Raw genomic sequence first — 19,950 nt, forward strand, 5'->3', positions numbered from 1 at the left:
CTCTGGTTGGGGAAGAGACTACCAGAGTCATGATGTGGGAGATCTTGGAAGCTGGAGCAACAGCTATTTGTCAACTGCTATAGAAATATTTTAGTATTTTACACTGGCATGGCAGTGCTGGTGAGTAACGTTAGCTAGCATGTATTGTTCACTTGCTTTGTACCCTTCACAGACCTGAGCACTTGCCATGTAATCTTTGAGTACTTGACATGTAGTTCACAGAAAGATACTGTGAGGAAAGTGCTATGATTATCTCTTATTTTACAGAAGGAAAATTTTAGTAAAGTTTCCAAATCTGAAAATTTATGATTTCTTACATCACTTAAAAATTTTTTTGTCTCTTAAATTTGATTTTATAAGTGACAGGTCAAATTCTTTCTTTTAGGGTTGTAGGAAAGATGAAGTAGGATTATGAATATGAGTAAAATCCTAAAGACTTTGTATTATTTCCTTTTCGTGGCACTTGATTATTTCTTGACTAGCGTGTTCATATTTCTGAAATGAAAGACGTGTTAACATCAAGGTTTCAATATACACTAGAAAATAATAATAAACCAAAGGAACTTCAAGTATAAATTTTAATTTTTAAAGAAAAGAGTTTAAAAAAATTCTAGCTATTATAGATAAGACTAGTGCTTCCATTAACCAATATTTCTCTTTTTATTACCATGTTTAAGTAATTATAATTTACATTTTGCTTTTATAATTTTAAACAGTTGAAATAAATGTTCTGGTTACTTTTATTTATATCTGGTATCTTTGCTTCTGTACTTTTGGTGGTCTTTGAACATAAGTTGGAAATTTTATATTTGCCAAAATTAAAAATGGTATGTTTTTCATGATCATTTCAACAGAGCTTATTTTAAAGCTTTTTTGAACTTCAACCTTTTCCCTCATCCTACAACTACAATCCAGTACATGTTGAATCTCAGTCATTCAAAAAGGAAAAACTAGAGACTGAGAATCAAGGTTTGTATATTTAAGGAAGGCCTTCTCCTTTCTTTCTGTATGTTTCACTTGTTTGAAATAAATCTTGATCTGCCAGTTCCTATGAAACTAAGAGTGACAGGATAGAGAAGAGGAAAAAGAAGAAAGTTGTCAGAAACCAGAAGCAACGAGCTGAGTTCTGCTTGTGGCCATTTCTGGTCTACTCTAGTTTAGTGCTTGGCGTAAGGCTGGGAGGTCAAATGGACAGAACACTTACTGCCTGGGATCGTGGCTGGCCTCCATTACATACATGTCCTTTGACTATGGGCAGGTCTTCTGAGCCTGCCATAATTCATTTATCCATTTGTTAAAGTAGAACTTATGATTTTTCAACTCCCTTTCTTTCTTAGTTGTTCTAAGGGTCAGAGTAAAGAATTCTGTGAAAACATTCTGAAAGATCTGAGGTCCTCCATAAGTATGGGGGAATGTTATTAAACTTTCCATGCCAGTGTCTTGTTACATTTCTTGAGCCAGCCACTTGAATTCCTTATTCCTCAGAAAATGAACAGCCCAGTCAAAAAATGGGCAGAAGACCTAAATAGACATTTCTCCAAAGAAGACATCCAGATGGCCAACAGGCAAATGAAAAGATGCTGAACATCGCTAATTATTAGAGAAGCGCAAATCAAAACCACAATGAGGTATTACCTCACACCAGTCAGAATGGCTATTATCAAAAAGTCTATAAATAATAAATTCTGGAGAGAGTGTGGAGAAAAAGGAACTTAATGGTGTGGTATTTTTAAAAAGCATTGACATAGTCATCATGAAGTGAATCAGAACTTAGTTGGAGGGACTTTCCTGGTGGTCCAGTGGCTAAGACTCTGCACTCCCAATGCAGGGGGCCCAGGTTTGATTCCTGGTCAGAGAACTAGATCCCACATGCTGCAACTAAAGAACCCGCATGCCGCAACTAAAAGATCCCGCGTGCTGCAACTAAGACCCAGCGCAGCCAAATAAATAAATAAATAAATGTTTTAAAAAAAGAACTTAGTTGGATATCCTCAAACTTACTTTACAGTGCATTATTGTTTTTCTTTTGAACAGTATAAGATGTCATAATCTTTTCTGTATTTAGGGCTTTTAGACTTTTACGGCTTTTGAAAGTCTAAATCCAGCCTGTAGAGGGCTTCATAATTTTATACTTAGAGTGAAGGGTAAAATATGACTATCAGAAGAATAGTTCTCACCTCCCACTTATTCCAAGGATAAATAAACATTTAAAATCTTTTTTAAAAAAAAAACATTTAAAATCTTAAGGAGTTTTCAAGATTTATCGGAGTACAAAATTATTAAAAATCTTCTTGCTAAATTCTAAATTTTAAAATTACATTTAAATCACTGAGTTGTTTTTAGAAGTAGTGAACAACAGCAACAACAAAAAACTTTGTAAGCTGTTTTTTTTTTTTTTGCGGTACGCGGGCCTCTCACTGTCATGGCCTCTCCCGTTGCGGAGCACCGGCTCCGGACGTGCAGGCCCAGCGGCCGTGGCTCACGGACCCAGCTGCTCCGCGGCATGTGGGATCCTCCCAGACCGGGGCACGAACCCGCGTCTCCTGCATCGGCAGGTGGACTCTCAACCACTGCGCCACCAGGGAAGCCCAAACTTTGAAAGTTTTAAACATCCTGGTTAAAAGGTTTTGTTTTTCTTTAGGAAGATTTGATTGCTCAAATTCAAAAGAAATATACCATATAAAAACATAGTGAAGTAAACTGGCCGAAAATTTGTAAAACTAGATCATCAGTTTAGCATTATAGTAATCATTGGCATTATTTTTACCATTCTCTGATGTACAATTAGGTTATGCCAGTTCCTCAGCCTGACTCATGGTCTTACAGCTTTTAAACTAATGCCTCCTTTACCTTTAGAAATTTCTGGATGTCCAGAAATTTCCATTTTCCATTTCCATTTTCTACCAATTTACCATTTTGATCACTTTGTTAATTCAGTTATTTCATGTTAAGCCACTTGAAACCAGTAAGAAGACAATGAGAAGGCTTGGAGCATGTGAGAAGGAAAGAAGAAATAAATGGAGTCGGGAGAACAAATAGGATAGGCAAGACGAAAGTGATCCAGATAGGGAGTAGAAAAAAAATATGGGAGTTGTAAAAATGTACAGAAGCATAAAAAAATAAAATGAATAGTGATGATCTGGGCAAATCCTAGCAAAATCTGATGTTCAAATTGTGTCAGGATGATCAAGCCTTAAAATGGTCAGCCTTCTGATTCTTTTCTATATTTGTTAAACCCCTTAATATGAACCATTTTCAATAAACATGGAACTAGTTTATAGATAATTTCTCTTCATTTTATTTTGTAAAATTTTCCCTTGCAAAATATTTAGCACAAGCTGCAAAAAATTAAACCAAGCTGCGAAATATGTAGTTTTATAAATATCTGGATAATAAGGTATTTGCTGTGACTTAAATGTGATATTATTGCCAAACCTTGTCTTAGGAACATCACATTTGTACCGTATTAGTTTAGATTCAGCTTCAAAGAGGCCATTTAGAAGAGTCACTGCCTTGGCTGCCAGACATGGCTGGTTTGAATACCAATAGATAAAAAACAAGTTAAATAAAAAACAAGTTTGAAAATGAATAGCTTGAAAACAAATGGCTCAGATGTACAGCTCAAAATCAAATTGGCTGAAATGAGGGACTGACATTTCTAATCACTGAACTGATGGAATTTCTGAACTAAAAATTTAAGTTTAGAAAGTACTAAGTAAATGTTTGAGAAAAGAAAATTACAGGGAAGGCAATATATGTTGTGATATGAGTCAGAAAATTTAGTCTCAAATTCTACTCTGTGATACAGAAACTGTGAATTTGGTCAACTCACTTAACTACTTTGAGCCTCAGTTTTCTACCTTGTAGGATTCTTGGTGGTACTTGGTATTTGAGGATTAGAGGTGGTATTTGTAAAGTGCCTGGTATGGTGTGCTTGGCACATTAGTAGACACTCTTTATTGTTATGTGCAAACTAAAATAAGGAAGGTTTAAAATATCACTTACAGCTAAATCACAGATAAGTGAATCATAAATCAGCCTTTCTTCTATGAGTCTAACCTGTTAGGAGTACCATTAGGCTAATCTTGATACAAAGTATTCCTTGCTTTTAAAATTAAACATATTCAAACTGACTTTCGGCTCATTGTCTAAAGTAATTGAGGTCATTCTCAAGCGAGAACTAAGCGGGGAAAAGAGAATGAAGGGTTGCATTTGTTTGCATTGAAGTATTAACAGTATATTAGCTGTGTAGATTTTTAGCTCAGAGATAATGTTATAATCACCCAGGTAGAGATGCCATGAGAGATACCTAGATAATAACATAAAGAACATTGTTTTCTAATCCATGTATAAGGAGTGGCGAACTGATTTAGATTTTTGGGAGAGTGGCAGAAGCTCTGAAAATTAGTATAGATTTAAGTTTGGGCTAATAAAAATGGATGCAAGTTACAGCAGCATTTGCTAAGTAAGTGGGGTAAGGTATCTCAAGTCTATTTAAATAATATTAAACAAATACTAAAAATTTAACACTGGGACTTCCTTGGCAGTCCAGTGGTTAGGACTCTGTGCTTCCACTGCAGGGGGCACAGGTTCGATCCCTGGAGAGGGAACTAAGATCCCGCAAGCCATGTGGTACAGTCAAAATAATAATAATAATAATGATAGTAATAATAAAATGTCAAAAAAATTAAAACTAAAAAGTTAAATTAGGTTAAGAATACAGAAATCACTTAAATTGCCACTTTTATGCCTAGTATGCTATTGTAGGCCAAAGTTGTGGCAAAAAATTATATTTTCATTTGGTAAGACTAATAAAAAGATGAAATTATCATGTTAAAAACCTACAGAGAAAAAGAAAGTCTTGACAATACCTCAAGCTCTTCCTTTCCAACCTGGGCCTGGCAGGATGGTTCCTGCAAAGAAGGGTGGTGAGATGAAGCGTCGATCTGCTCACCAACCAGGTCGTGACCAGGGAGTACACCACTAACATTCACAAGCACATCCCTGGAGTGGACTTCAAGTGTGTGCCCCTCAGGTACTCAAAGAGGTCCAGAAATTGGCCAGCAAGGAGATGGGAACTCCCGATGTGCTCATTGACACTATGCTTAACAAAGCTGTCTGGGCCAAAGATATGAGGAATATCCCCTACCATATCTGTGTGCAGTTGTCCAGAACACATAATGATGATGAAGATTCACCAAGCAAGCTCTATATGTTGGTTACCTATGTACCAAGGAGGTAACCACTTTCAAAAATCTGTCAGCACTCTCAGAAATCTACACAGGTGATGTGGAAGGGAACTGACCACTGATTGTCAAAGAGGGTTATAAAACTGCCCGCGCCCCCCCCCAAAAAAGAAAAAGAATGTCATATGAGAAACAAACCAAATAACAGAGTGTTTTTTTGCCCATCCAATGTTGGAAAAATTATCTAATAATTGAATATTCTGCTTGTCTAATAATTATCTAATACTTCTGATAAGTTAGAGAAATAGGACTTATATTCTAACAGATGACATTATAAATCAGCACAGTCATTCTGGAAGGCAGTTTCTGTTAAAAGCCTTATGCATTGTCCTAATAATTTTATTTTAGGAATTTATCCATAATGAAATATTTAGTTATAAGGACATTCATCAAAGCACTGTTTACTATTACAATATCATGTAGCAAATAATGGAGACAACCTAAATGTCTAAGAGGATTGTTTAAATGAATTATAGTACATCCAGGTAATGTTTTTCTCATGTGGAAAGATGGTCACAATATAATGTAAAGTAGGAAAAATTTACTACAAAATAGAATTACACCATTATGTATTTTTTTAAAATAAATTTATTTATTTTATTTTTGGCTGTGTTGGGTCTTCTTTGCTGTACGCGGGCTTTTCTCTGGTTGCAGTGAGCGGGTGCTACTCTTCATTGTGGTGTGCAGGCTTCTCTTTGTGGTGGCTTCTGTTGTTGGCAGAGCATGGACTCTAGGCACGTGGACTTCAGTAGTTGTGGCACACAGGCTCAGCAGTTGCGGTTCACGGGCTCAAGAGTGCAGGCTCAGTAGTTGTCGCGCACGGGCTTAGTTGCTCTGCAGCATGTGGGATCTTACCGGACCAGGGCTCAAACCCGTGTCCCCTGCGTTGGCAGGTGGATTCTTAACCACTGCGCCACCAGCGAAACCCATTGTCATGTTTTAAATGTGTGTATGTGTTTAGATGTGTGTAAATGCCCCTGTATAAAAGGTTTGTAATATTATATTTTTAGGTGGTTATTTCTGGAGGATGAATATGTATATTTAAAAATTATTTTCTAATTTTTTTACCTTGAGCATATATTTCTTTGGTACTTTACAAAAATAGAAGATTATTTTTAATTTTAAAAATAACTGTTACATAACTATACCTCAGTAAAAAAGATGCAAATAAAAATTCATCTGGGGGACTTCCCTGGTGGCGCAGTGGTTGAGAATCCGCCTGCCGATGCAAGGTACACGGGTTCATGCCCCGGTCTGGGAAGATCCCACATGCTGCGGAGCGGCTAGGCCCATGAGCCATGGTCGCTGAGCCTGCACGTCCAGAGCCTGTGCTCCGCAATGGGAGAGGCCACAACAGTGAGAGGCCCGCATACCGCAAAAAAAAAAAAAAAAAAAAATGAAGCCAGCGCAATGAGAAGCCCACACACCGCCACGAAGAGTAGCCCCCGCTCACCACAACTGGAGAAAGCCCCGCGCAGCAAGGAATACCCAACGCAGCCATAAATAAATAAATAAGTAAACAAGCAAATAAATAAATACATATAAAAAAAATTCATCTGGATATTTTATGGAATTTGAAATCATATTGATGAAAATCTAGAACTTAATACTAAATTTGTTTATCAGGAGATTTTATTCCCAAAATAAATTGTTTCTATGACCTTGGACATTTATATATATATTTTTTTTTTTTTGACATTTATATTTTTATTATGTTTAGTCAGTAACAAATTTATGTAAATTTTATTTTATTGAATTCCTGTATGTTTTTTTTTTTTTTTTTTTTGTTTGTTTTTTGCGGTACGCGGGCCTCTCACTGTTGTGGCCTCTCCCGTTGCGGAGCACAGGCTCCGGACGCGCAGGCTCAGCGGCCATGGCTCACGGGCCCAGCCGCTCCGCGGCATGTGGGATCTTCCCGGACTGGGGCACGACCCCGCGTCCCCTGCATCGGCAGGCGGACTCTCAACCACTGCGCCACCAGGGAAGCCCGAATTCCTGTATGTTTTGTTTTTTATTTTGGCCTAGCTGCTCTGCTGGCAGGATCTTTGTTCCCTGACCAGGGATTGAACCCAGGCCCTTGACAGTGAGAGCATGGAGTCCTAACCACTGGACCACCAGGGAATTACCCTTACCTAAATTTTAAAAAGAAAATAGTGATCATGCTTTGAATTTTAAAAAAAAATGCCTTTATTTTATTTTTAAAAGAATTCCTTAGGTAGGTTAAGCATCTCTCCATTTTAGGATTAGAGAAAATAAGGAAAAAGTCAAATATCCTGCCTAGTGCTTTGGAGATAGTCAGTTTTTCTTTTCTGATGTCTTACCTGTGAATAGACAAGTAATAGAATTTTAAAAATACTAACATGATCCACTAATACTGTACTATTTTGGTGCTAACATTATAACTTCACAGTGGGAAGAACTTGAAAAGATTTTACAAACTGACCCTTTTACTTACAAGTTTTTCAGCTGCTAATATTATGATATAATTCTGTCAGTAATATTACTTTGATTTCATTGGGTTTTCGTCGTTACTATATAATTTGAGAGCATTACTAATGATAGGAAAGGTATATATGTGTATATATATATATATATATATACACACATAATATATGATTCTTATACATTTAAGTTTCTGCTTTCTTTTCAGGTATGACAGCAGTTATCTGTACTTACCCTCTTGATATGGTTAGAGTACGCCTAGCATTCCAGGTGAAAGGGGAACATACTTATACGGGAATTATTCATGCATTCAAAACAATTTACGCAAAGGTATTTTTCATTTTTACTTTTCTTGTCTATAACATGTCCTTTTATATTTAGGCAAATGTTTTGAATGTCATTGTTTTGAATAGTTATTGTTTTACTTATAATTACTGATACTAATCATAATTGTGAAAACACATGTGTTTCAGTGTGGGTCCAGAATAATTTTTCCTATGTAATGTATGCTTTTGTTCTTTTGCATTTATCATAATAAGCCCAGTGTAATTTCACTTCTAATTTTTCTTCACTCAAAAGGAAGGTGGTTTCCTTGGATTTTACAGAGGCTTGATGCCTACTATATTAGGAATGGCTCCATATGCAGGTATGTTTTAAATTTGGCAAAATCTTCGTTTTTCATTTTCTTGTAGGAATAATTTTAAAGTTTAGCATGTTATATTTAAGCCCCTAATCTGTCCAGAATTACTTTTTTTCCTCCCTAAGGATAGTCACTGATTAATTTCTCCTTTCCCCAGTGATCTGTAGTGCTACTTCTTAAAACAATAATAGAATGCAGTTTTATAGTAAGTCGTTTTTCTTTTTTTTCTTTTTTTTTTTTTTTTTGCGGTACGCGGGCCTCTCACTGTTGTGGCCTCTTCCGTTGTGGAGCACAGGCTCTGGACGCGCAGGCTCAGCGACCATGGCTTATGGGCCCAGCCGCTCCGCGGCATGTGGGATCTTCCCAGACCGGGGCACGAACCCGTGTCCCCTGCATCGGCAGGCGGTCTCTCAACCACTGCGCCACCAGGGAAGCCCCCATGTGCATTTTAGAATCATTTTTTGATGTTGCACAAAAATCCTTGCTGGAATTCTGAATGAAATTGCATACAGATCTTGGACGTTTTTGTTAGATATATTCATAGACATAAGTTTTGTTGTATCTTTTAGAAAATTACATTTTCAGTTTATTGCTTGATTTAATTTTTATATGATTTTATAGCTAGCCATTATTCTACTTGTTGATACGATAGCCAGCTACCATGCTACTTGTAAATGCTTTGGATTTTCTGTGTGGACCATCACATCCTGTGCAAATAACATCATTTTTCTTACTTCTGTTCAAATCCTTATTTCTTTGTCTATTTATGTTTATCTTATCTTACTGTAGCAGCTAAGGACCTACAGTGCAGTAGTCAATAAAAGTGATGATACTTGGCATTTTGGCTCGTTACTCATTTTATAAATTTATTTATTTTATTTATTTATTTTTGGCTGCGTTGGGTCTTCATTGCTACGTGCGGGCTTTCTCTAGTTGCAGTGAGCAGGGGCTACTCTTCGTTGCGGTGTGTGGGCTTCTCATTGTGATGGCTTCTCTTGTTACAGAGCACGGGATCTAGGTGCGCAGGCTTCAGTAGTTGTGGCACGTGGGCTTCAGTATTTGAGGCTCGCGGGCTCTAGAGTGCAGTCTCAGTAGTTGTGGCGTATGGGCTTAGTTGCTCCGCAGCATGTGGGATCTTCCCAGACCAGAGCTCGAGCCTGTGTCCTCTGCATTGGCAAGCGGACCCTTAACCACTGCGCCACTAGGGAAACCCAACATTCTTTTTTTTAATATATATATTCTTTTCCATTGTGGTTTATCATAGGATATTGAATACAGTTCTCTGTGCTAGACAGTAGGACCTTGTTGTTTATCCATTCTATATATAAAAGCTTACATCTGCTCACCCCAACCTCCCATTCCATCCCTCCCCCAGTCCCCTCTTCCTTGGCAACCGCCAGTCTGTTCTCTATGTTCATGATTCTGTTTCTGTTTCGTAGATAGGTTCATTTGTGTCATATTTTAGATTCCACATATAAGTGATATCTTATGGTATTTGTCTTACCATTATGAAACTTTCTTAATATCATCTAGTATATTGTCATTGTTCAAATTCCCCCCATTCATAATTTTTTTTGCCCAGATCCAAGTTAATATTTGCCTGGGATATCTTTTTTCATCCTTTCATTTTCTACTTTGTCATGTTTTTGTTTTAGATATTTATTTTGTAATCATTATATATATATAGCTGGGTATTTCTTTAATCTGGTCAGTAAAATCTTTTAATTGACAGTATACTTAATGGTTATTGTGGTTATTGATATATTTGGACTTGTTTCTTTACCTTGCTATTGATTTCCACTTGTTTTTCTTTTTTTTATTCTTTTTAATAAATTTATTTGTTTTATTTATTTATTTTTGACTGCATTGGGCCTTCGTTGCTGCCCACAGGCTTTCTCTAATTGCGGCAAGTGGGGGCTACTCTTTCTTGCGGTGTGCGGGTTTCTCATTGTGGTGGCTTCTGTTGTTGCTGAGCTCGGGCTCTAGGTGCACGGGCTTCAGTAGTTGTGGCACGCACGCTCAGTAGTTGTGGTTCATGGGCTCAAGAGTGCAGGCTCAGTAGTTGTGGCGCACGAACTTAGCTGCCCCGCAGCATGTGAGATTTTCCAGGACCAGGGCTCGAACCCGTGTCCCCTGCATTGGCAGGCGGATTCTTAACCACTGCACCACCAGGGAAGCCCTGTTTTTCTTTATACGTTTCTTTTTATTCCTTTCTTATCTTGTTTGCTTATTTTTCTGAATCCTTAGCCCCCCTCCAATATTTTATAAATATATAAGTTTATTTGCTTCCTCCTATGCTTGATGGTCTTTATTTATTTAGTTTGTTGTTTGTTTTATTTCTTGTGGCTTCTTTTGAGCGGTCTTTAATTATGAGTCCATTACTTGATCTTAACCTCTGAGTTTCTGACCCAATGATTCCATCTTCTGTAGCCCAGTGGCAGGATCTGTCTCAATGGCTTGGCTGCTATTGCCATCAAAATGTAGAGTCACTCCAACTCTCTCATGGGCCACAATTCCCAAGTGGGCCCCATATTATATTTTTGGAAGGTGGTGCTGCTAGGGATTCTTGGAAACCTTCTCTTCCTTTTTGTAAGCCCAGCAATGGATATAGTTGTTCTGCAATGACAAAGTCCCTCAGAATACCTAGACTGCCATTGTGCTGGAATCAGAACTCTTTAGTTTTTTTACTATATTTTTTTCTCTTTCTAATTTTTTTTGTTTGTTTTCAGTTTTATTTTTTTTTATTTTTTTATTATTTTATTTTATTTTATTTTTTTTGCGGTACACGGGCCTCTCACTGTTGTGGCCTCTCCCGTTGCGGAGCACAGGCTCCGGACGCGCAGGCTCAGCGGCCATGGCTCACGGGCCTAGCCGCTCCGCAGCATGTGGGATCTTCCCGGACCGGGGCATGAACCCGCGTCCCCTGCATCGGCAGGCGGACTCTCAACCACTGCGCCACCAGGGAAGCCCTCAGTTTTATTTTTGAAATACATTTTTTACATAGTTATAGTATGTATATAATTTTGTTTCTTAATTTTTTCCCATTTCCCAAATGTTTTTCATATTTCTGAATAGTATTCACATTTTTATTAATTGTGTCATATTTCAGTGAATACCATTCTGCATAATTAAGGTATTTCTATTTTTTTTCTACTTGTGTTTAATTTGCTATGAATTTCCTTGTTGTGAGCTTTTCCTGTGGTTAAAATTTCTGTATTTAAGTCTATAGAATAGATTTCCCATATATAAAAGTGTATGGGGACTTCCCTGGGGGTGCAATGGTTGGGAATCCGCCTGCGAATGCAAGGGACATGGGTTTGAGCCCTGCTCTGGGAGGAGCACCACAGCTACTGAGCCTGTGCTCTAGAGCCCGCGAGCCGCAACTACTTAGCCCATGTGCCACAACTGCTGGGGCCCGTGTGCCTACAGCCCGTGCTCTGCAACAGGAGAAGCCACTGCAATGAGAAGCCTGTGCACTGCAACAAAGAGTAGCCCCCACTCGCTGCATCTAGAGAAGGCCCACGTGCAGCAACGCAAACCTAATGCAACCAAAAATAAATAAATAAAATTAAAAAATAAAAAGCACTTCTTTAAAAAAAAAGTATATGAATATTCTAAAGTTGTATAGCATCATTGTAAAATACTATAAGATCGTAAGAATTTTATACAAAGAATAAATGCATATATTGAGGTGTTATCCTAGACTGAATTTTTGTTAGTGCTTATTTGTTCTTAAGAATCAAGTATCTTTTACAGTATGTTTTTAAAATTCAGTAGATATCAAGATATCTTGAGTAATATTTAGTTGATAAGTATACTTGAGTACTGCTATTTTTTTAATGTATGACTTTAATCCTTTTATTATAAAATTGTATAAATATTCAGCCAGCACCAACTGCACATTATCAATAACTTAATTCAATATTCATTAGATTCCATGTGTCTGGTGAGTCTCATTGTCATAACTCTTCCTGGAAGACAACATTAGACATTGAATTGAAATAACAATGCTTTATCACTTTTGAATTTCTTGCCTCTACCTTACATTATCACCATCATTGTTATTGTAAATATGTCATGTTTACGTAAGGTTACTAATCATTAATTTAACTTTTACTTATGTAAAACCTTGGAAAACTGTTCAATTCTATTCATGTATAAGGTGGCATTATACTCAACTACTACCTTTATTCAGTGAACTGAACATTATGTTAGTGTGTGAAAAACCAATGTATAATTTTTTATAGGTGGTAATTTTGTTACCTTTAGTTTATTTGTAAACATTAATTAAATCTTTTTGTCTTAGATTAAGCCAAACATTGGAAATCAGGAAATGCATAGTTAGTCCCTTGAGTTAATTGGTTGATAATAACCAATTGAGTTAATTGGTTATTATGTAAGAATGGTGTCTTCTCACAGCTCACATCTCTGTTAAGCATTGTGGTGAATTTATATTTTGTTTTTCAGGTGTTTCATTTTTTACTTTTGGTACCTTAAAGAGTGTTGGGCTTTCCCATGCTCCTACCCTTCTTGGCAGACCTTCATCAGACAATCCTAATGTCTTAGTTTTGAAAACTCACATAAACTTACTTTGTGGTGGTGTTGCTGGAGCAATAGCACAGACAATATCGTAAGTTTGTTCATCAACTTACTTAAGTTAAATTACATTTATCCAATACTGATTTTTAGCATTGGTTAGTTGTCTTATTTTTTCTAATAGATTATTAAAACACAGGATCCCTTGCAAAATATAAATATTAATTTAATACATTTTTTCCAGTGTGCCTGCACTTTAAGCATATTATAAATAACTTCGTGCCAAATTGACTAAATTAGTTTGAACCTACTCAATTTCTGTGGATTTTAAAAGAAAGGAAAAAGAAAGCTAGAAAGAAACACTATAGTTTTCATCCATATTTCCTCATGAATTGCCTGTATGAGTTTTCTGAAATTTGAGCCATTTAGTGTGTGTGTGTGTGTGTGTGTGTGTGTGTGTGTGTGTGTGTGTGTAGGTACAACTTCTCTTGCACTAAATCTTGAAGGCCTACTTTGTGCCAGTCAGTATGCTAGGCATTGGGAGTTTCACTGAAGGAAAAACAAAAGTATTGCCTCAAGAAGCCTATACTCTTTTCTTTTTTTTTTGGCTGCCTTGGGTCTTTGTTGCTGCATGCAGGCTTTCTCTAGTTGCAGCGAGTCGGGTCTACTCTTTGTTGCAGTGCGGGGGCTTCTCATTGTGGTGGCTTCTCTTGTTGCAGAGCACAGGCACTAGGCTCGCAGGCTTCAGTAGTTGTGGCTCACGGGCTTAGTTGCTCTGCGGCATGTGGGATCTTCCCGGACCAGGGTTTGAACCCGTGTCCCTGCATTGGCAGGAGGATTCTCAATCACTGTGCCACCAGGGAAGTCCCAAGAAGCCTATACTCTTATTAAGACAGTAGCAATGCAAGGGAGTTTTATATTAATTAAGTGTATTAGGGACATAGATAAATTAGGTGGAAAGTGTAATTGGAAAGTTGGCTGTAGAGAATTTCTGTAGACCAAGAGAGATTGGATAGATGAGATTAAAAAAGGGCTGGAATACTAAGAAGCAGGAACTTTTCAGGAACAGGAAGAAGGGAAGCTCTCTGTGACTGAGGAGTATCCTGAAAAACAGGAAGACAACAGGAAATCGTAGTGTCACAAAGGCTCAAAAAAGAGTATCCAATGGAAAAAGAAAACTCAAAGTAAGATAAGTACTGAAAAGTAAGTTATTCATCGGATTTCACAATGAAGGTTACTTTTGTGAAGGCAGATTCAGTATACTTGTGTGTGGGAGCAGATCATACTAGACTGAAAGTAAAGGGAAAAAGGTGTAGGGACTTCCCTGGCGGTCCAGTGCCTAAGACTCCATGCTCCCAATGCAGGGGGCCCGCGTTCAATCCCTGGTCAGGGAACTAGATCCCACATGCCGCAACTAAGAGTTCGCATGCCGCAACTAAAGATCCCGAAGGCCACATCTAAAAGATCCCGCACATGGCAAGAGTGACCCCGCATGCCACAACTAAGACCTGACACAGCCAAATAAATAACTAAATATTAAAAAAAAAAAAAAAGGTGTGTAGTTTACTTTTAGAAACATGGCTGCGGAACCTTGTTCATTTGCAGAGACATGATCACCTCTAGCTATTCTGATTCTCTTCTTGGTTTTACTGCCCCTTTTCTTTATTATTTACTTCCAATTTAGATCTTTAAAATCTGTCTTCTCGGGGCTTCCCCGGTGGCGCAGTGGTTGAGAGTCCGCCTGCCGATGCAGGGGACGCGGGTTCGCGCCCCGGTCCGGGAAGATCCCACATGCCGCGGAGCGGCTGGGCCCGTGAGCCATGGCCGCTGAGCCTGCGCGTCTGGAGCCTGTGCTCCGCAACGGGAGAGGCCACAACAGTGAGAGGCCCGTGTACCGCAAAAAAAAAAAAAAAAAAAAAAAAAAAAAATCTGTCTTCTCTTTTCCACTTACTTCATAAGCTATATTCTACACCCACTGACTCTTTTTTTAAAAAATATTTATTTATTTGGCTGCACTGGGTCTTAGTTGCGGCGCACGGGGTCTTTGGTGCTGCATGCGGGATCTTTAGCTGTGACATGCGAACTCTTAGTTGAGGCAACTTTCCCTTTTCAGGTATCTTGCTGATTCATGTCTTCCTCCTCCTACCTATCTGTGCTGATTTTTTTAAGGCCTAGCCAGACTTTGGTCCTCTGCTCTTCCCGTAAACATCCAGAATAGCTCATCTATCTTTATTGTTTCAATGGTCACCTCTGTACAGATAACTAATTCTATTTAAATCTTCATTGCTGACTCATTACTTCTCTAGCAAGCTCTTGGATGTTTATACCTGGACTTCTGTCCTCAGTTCAAGCTCTGTAATTCATATACTGCTTTCTTGTCTTCTTTTTCATGTCTGTCCTCGGCCCCCAACTTTCCTATTTGTTATCGATCACCATTAATCTTCTAGTCCTGATAATACCTTGAGATCATTTTTCACATTGTACATATCCAAATATTTTTGTCATTTTTTTGCTTAAAAACATTACCTAGAACGTTATTTTCTTTCTTTCCCGTTGTTATTTCCCTAGTTCTGATCCTTGTACTTTGTCTTCTTACTTCTCTTTATTAATCAATTCCTTCTACCCAGACACATCTTTTCCTGCTTGGAAACTGAATCCTTCAGGTTGAGGTTTTGGTCCCTTTATTCCCCATAAAGTTTTTTCCTCTCTCCACCTCCCATTAAAAGATAATTCAGGACTTAACTGGTGGCGCAGTGGTTAAGAATCCGCCTGCCAAGGTAGGGGACACGGGTTCGAACCCTGGTCTGGAAAGACCCCACATGCCGCAGAGCAACTAAGCCCGTGTACCACAACTACTGAGCCCACGTGCCACAATCACTGAAGCCCGCACGCCTAGAGCCCATGATCCACAACAAGAGAAGCCACCGCAATGAGAAGCACGCGTACCACAACGAAGAGTAGCCCCCACTCGCCGCAACAGAGAAAGCCTCCGTGCAGCAACAAAGACCCAACACAGCCAAAAATAAATAAATATTTTAAAAATTAAAAAAAAGATAATTCATGGAGGGGAATTCCCTGGTGATCCAGTGGTTAGGACCCTGCACTTTCACTGCAGGGGGCACGTGTTGGATCCCTGGTTGGGGAGATAAGATCCTGCAAGCCGTGAAGCAGGGCCAAAAAAAAAAAGAATTCATGGAGATGCTGCTTAGATGCATAGAGCTCTTCATCTATTAGTAATGTTATTTCTTAAGCTGTTTGGTTGGTACATGGGTGGTTTTTTTATTACAATTATTTCATAGTAAATTTAAATGTATATAAAAGTATATAATTATTTTTGTCATATATCACTTATGTATATATTATATGTATGTATATATGTATATATACATATGTGTGTGTATATATATATATGTGTATGAACGAGAGCTTTGAATAGGGAAGTAGAAAGCAGCTTTATGACATGGCAAATGTCTCTAAGACTCAATTTTCTTTTTTTTTTTAAAATAAATTTATTTATTTATTTTTGGCTGTGTTGGGTCTTCGTTTCTATGCCAGGGCTTTCTCTAGTTGCGGCGAGCGGGGGCCACTCTTCATCACGGGCCTCTCACTATCTCGGCCTCTCTTGTTGCGGAGCACAGGCTCCAGATGCGCAGGCTCAGTAGTTGTGGCTTACAGGCCCAGTTGCTCCGCGGCATATGGGATCTTCCCAGACCAGGGCTCGAACCCGTGTCCCTTGGCAGGCAGATTCTCAACCACTGTGCCACCACGGAAGCCCTAAGACTCAATTTTCGTATCTTAATATTGAGATAACAGTACCTACTTAACACAGTTGTAAAGATGGAATGAGATAATGTACATAAATTGCTTAGCACAGGACCTAACATAAGCAGTCAACATTAGCCCCAAAAAAGTAATTAAAAAAAAAATCACCTGGGGTTCCACTCCTAAGAGATTACTTTTGTATATTTCATTTTAGGCAATCTTTAAAATTTTTTTAAATTGAGGTATAATTAACGTACAATATTACATTAGTTTCTGGTATATAACATAATGATTTGATATTAAGTCTGGTTAACATTCATCACCATACATAGTTGCAGAATCAGGCAATCTTTTCACGTAGAATTTTCTCAATCCTCTGTATGCAATTATCTGTATTGTTAATTTTAGCCCTTAAGGAGAATTTTTTGTTGGCCTACTGTATACAGGGGCACTTGCTGAATACTCTTAGGGTAGTGGTTCTTAACTGGGGTGGTTTCGTCTCTAGTGGACATTTATTAATATCTGGAGACCTTTTTCGTTGTTACAACTGGGGTTGTGCTACTGGCATCTAGTGGGTAGAAGCCAGGGATTTACCTAAACACTCTACAATGCCCAGGACAGCTCCCACAACTAAGAATTTTCCAACCCAAAATGGCAATAGTGCCAAAGTTAAGAAACCCTGTCTTAGGGTTACAACAATGGAAAGCACCCAGTCTATTTCCTCAGGAAGCGGCATTTAATTTGGTTTGGGGGAATAAATAGAACTTGATAATGGGTGATGAAAGAGAAGAATCATTTAACCCGAGGGAACCACTTAGGCAAAGGCAAGGAGACCTCTGTATTGTTATTTGATTTTATTCATATGCCTATATCCTGACTCCCAGATTAGACAAAACAGTAAGAAAATAGGAACACATTATTTCCTAGCATACATAGGGCTTTGTATTCAATAATTGCTGAGTAGAAAACTAAAAATCATTTTTAAGTCCTTCTTTTTCTTCTTTTAGCTACCCATTTGATGTAACACGTCGGCGAATGCAGTTAGGAACTGTTCTTCCAGAATTTGAAAAGTGCCTGTAAGTTCTTCATTTGTCATTGTTCAATTTCTTTAGGAAATGTAATGTGTATAGTAAGTAGGGAGATAGGACTGTGATCTCACTAGTAGTCTAGAGCTTTCATTTTATATCCCATAATATTCTTTGGTAAACTGAATTTAATCAGGTCCTAATCCTCCTGTTAAAATGTTCATTTTAGGTAATTCCCTGGTGGTCCAGTGGTTAGGACTCGGTGCTTTCACTGTGGGGGCCAGGGTTCGGTCCCTGATCAGGGAACTAAGATCCCACAAGCCTTGCAGCCAAAAAAAAAACAAAAACAAATTTAATTTTAGAGCAGCTCTGTTAAATAGAAATATGATGTGAGCCACATATGTAATTTAAAATTTTCTGGTAACCTAACCACATTAAAAAAGTATAAAAAGAAACATGAAATTGTTTTAAAATATTTTATTTAAACCAATATATTTAAAATTTATCACTTCAACATTTCAGTATTTTACATCCTTTTAAAAAAAAACACTAAGTGTTTGAAATCCAGGGTGTATTTTACACTCACAGCACATCTCAATTTAGGACTTGCCACATTTCATGTACTCAGTAGCCACATGTGGCTAGTGGCTACCACTATTGCATAGCACAGCTCTAGAGTTTTCTATAATCTGTAGAGATTTCGAATCATTCTGTTTGATTGGTGATGTGTTGTTCCTCAGGGGAAGAGCAGAATGTTTATTCAGGACCGTGAATTGCCTTCATTCACCCAAAAGATTTTTTGAATATTTCAGTCTATATTGCATATTGAAAGAGAAAGACAAAGCCCAAAGTGTTGGTTTGAAAGGAAAGAACACTGAAACAAGAAAGTCTTTATTGATGAAATCCGGAAGACAGTCCTTCAAGCTTTAGTAGCATAGAACTTGAGCAGAAACTTGAGAGTTTAAAGGGCAACTGCTCATATATCCTTTAAAAAGACTACATCAATATTTCAAATATTATTATGAAATAGTGTTGCTAGTAAATGTCACAGACATAATGCAAACAAAATATATCGTATTAATGAGCCCTGGAATTCTATGCATAATGCTTGTACTTGTTTGGAGTGAATTGCTCTTTTATTATGAATTTTTAGCTTGGTTTTTTAAAAATTATTTATTTATTTATTTATTCATTTTTGGCTGCGTTGGCTCTTTGTTACTGTGCACGGGCTTTCTCTAGTTGTGGCGAGCAGGGGCTACTCTTCGTTGCAGTGCGCCGGCTTCTCATTGCGGTGGCTTCTCTTGTTGCGGAGCATGGGCTCTCGGTGCATGGGCTTCAGTAGTTGTGGCTCTCGGGCTCTAGAGTGCAGGCTCAGTAGTTGTGGCGCATGGGCTTAGTTGTTCCGCGGCATGTGGTATCTTCTGGACCAGGGATTGAACCCGTGTCCCCTGCATTGGCAGGTGGGTTCTTAACCACTGTGCCACCAGGGAAGTCCTTTTGCTTGTTTTAACACTCGCCTTCCAAAAGCTACTCAAGATGGCATTTTTAGCTTCTTTTAAAAATGCTATTATGGATCCTGAAATTGTCTCTTCGTGACTGGGCATAAAGGTGTCATCATTTAACCATTCTCTTTCAGTACCATGCGGGAGACTATGAAGTATGTCTATGGACACCATGGAATTCGAAAAGGATTATATCGTGGTTTATCTCTTAATTACATTCGCTGCGTTCCTTCTCAGGCAGTGGCTTTTACAACATATGAACTTATGAAGCAGTTTTTTCACCTCAATTAAAAAATATCGTTATTTCTTTTCCTTAATAAACTATCAGAGGGAAAAATAAAATGTTAATTTAATTTGGGGAGAACATTACTTGAAGGGGGATATTTACCCTGTCACAGGAACCACTGGTATTTTAGTACTTGATTTTTCTATTCATCACAAATCAAAAGTGCTTACTATACTTTTATGCCAAAAGTTGTATCTTAGAACATTGCAAAAAAATCCTAAGCTGATGCTGGCTAATCAGTAAGGTTATTTGAAACCATTTTAAAGTATTATTTGGATAGAACTAACTTAATATGGGATTCAAAAGGTTGCCATTAGTTTTATCATGCTATTCCAAGCTTTTAATTGTAATCATGATTTTCAAAGACTCTGATGTTGGTTGCTGTTATTGTTATTATTATTATTAACAGTCTTGGTTATATTGCAGCAGAATGATGAGAGCTGAAATTTTAAGTTATATAAAATATAGGTTAGAAGCCAGTATTGAAGTATTATTCTTAATATTTCTCTTC

General features: G+C 37.9%; 1 protein-coding gene across 1 annotated transcript in view; it reads left to right on the top strand.

The window, feature by feature from the left end:
* SLC25A16 (solute carrier family 25 member 16) overlaps positions 1–19,654 on the top strand; it is a 32,897-nt gene extending 13,243 nt beyond the window's left edge. The window contains exons 5-9 of the mRNA XM_065894298.1: positions 7,897–8,018; positions 8,268–8,334; positions 12,796–12,958; positions 17,634–17,702; positions 19,288–19,654. Of these exons, the coding sequence (XP_065750370.1) occupies positions 7,897–8,018; positions 8,268–8,334; positions 12,796–12,958; positions 17,634–17,702; positions 19,288–19,444 (578 nt within the window). The 3' untranslated portion in view covers positions 19,445–19,654. The remainder of the gene's footprint in view (positions 1–7,896; positions 8,019–8,267; positions 8,335–12,795; positions 12,959–17,633; positions 17,703–19,287) is intronic.
* The last annotated feature ends 296 nt before the right edge of the window (positions 19,655–19,950 follow it).

The sequence above is a fragment of the Phocoena phocoena genome, chromosome 16 (genome assembly GCF_963924675.1).
Source record: "Phocoena phocoena chromosome 16, mPhoPho1.1, whole genome shotgun sequence".
Taxonomy (NCBI): Eukaryota; Metazoa; Chordata; class Mammalia; order Artiodactyla; family Phocoenidae; genus Phocoena; species Phocoena phocoena.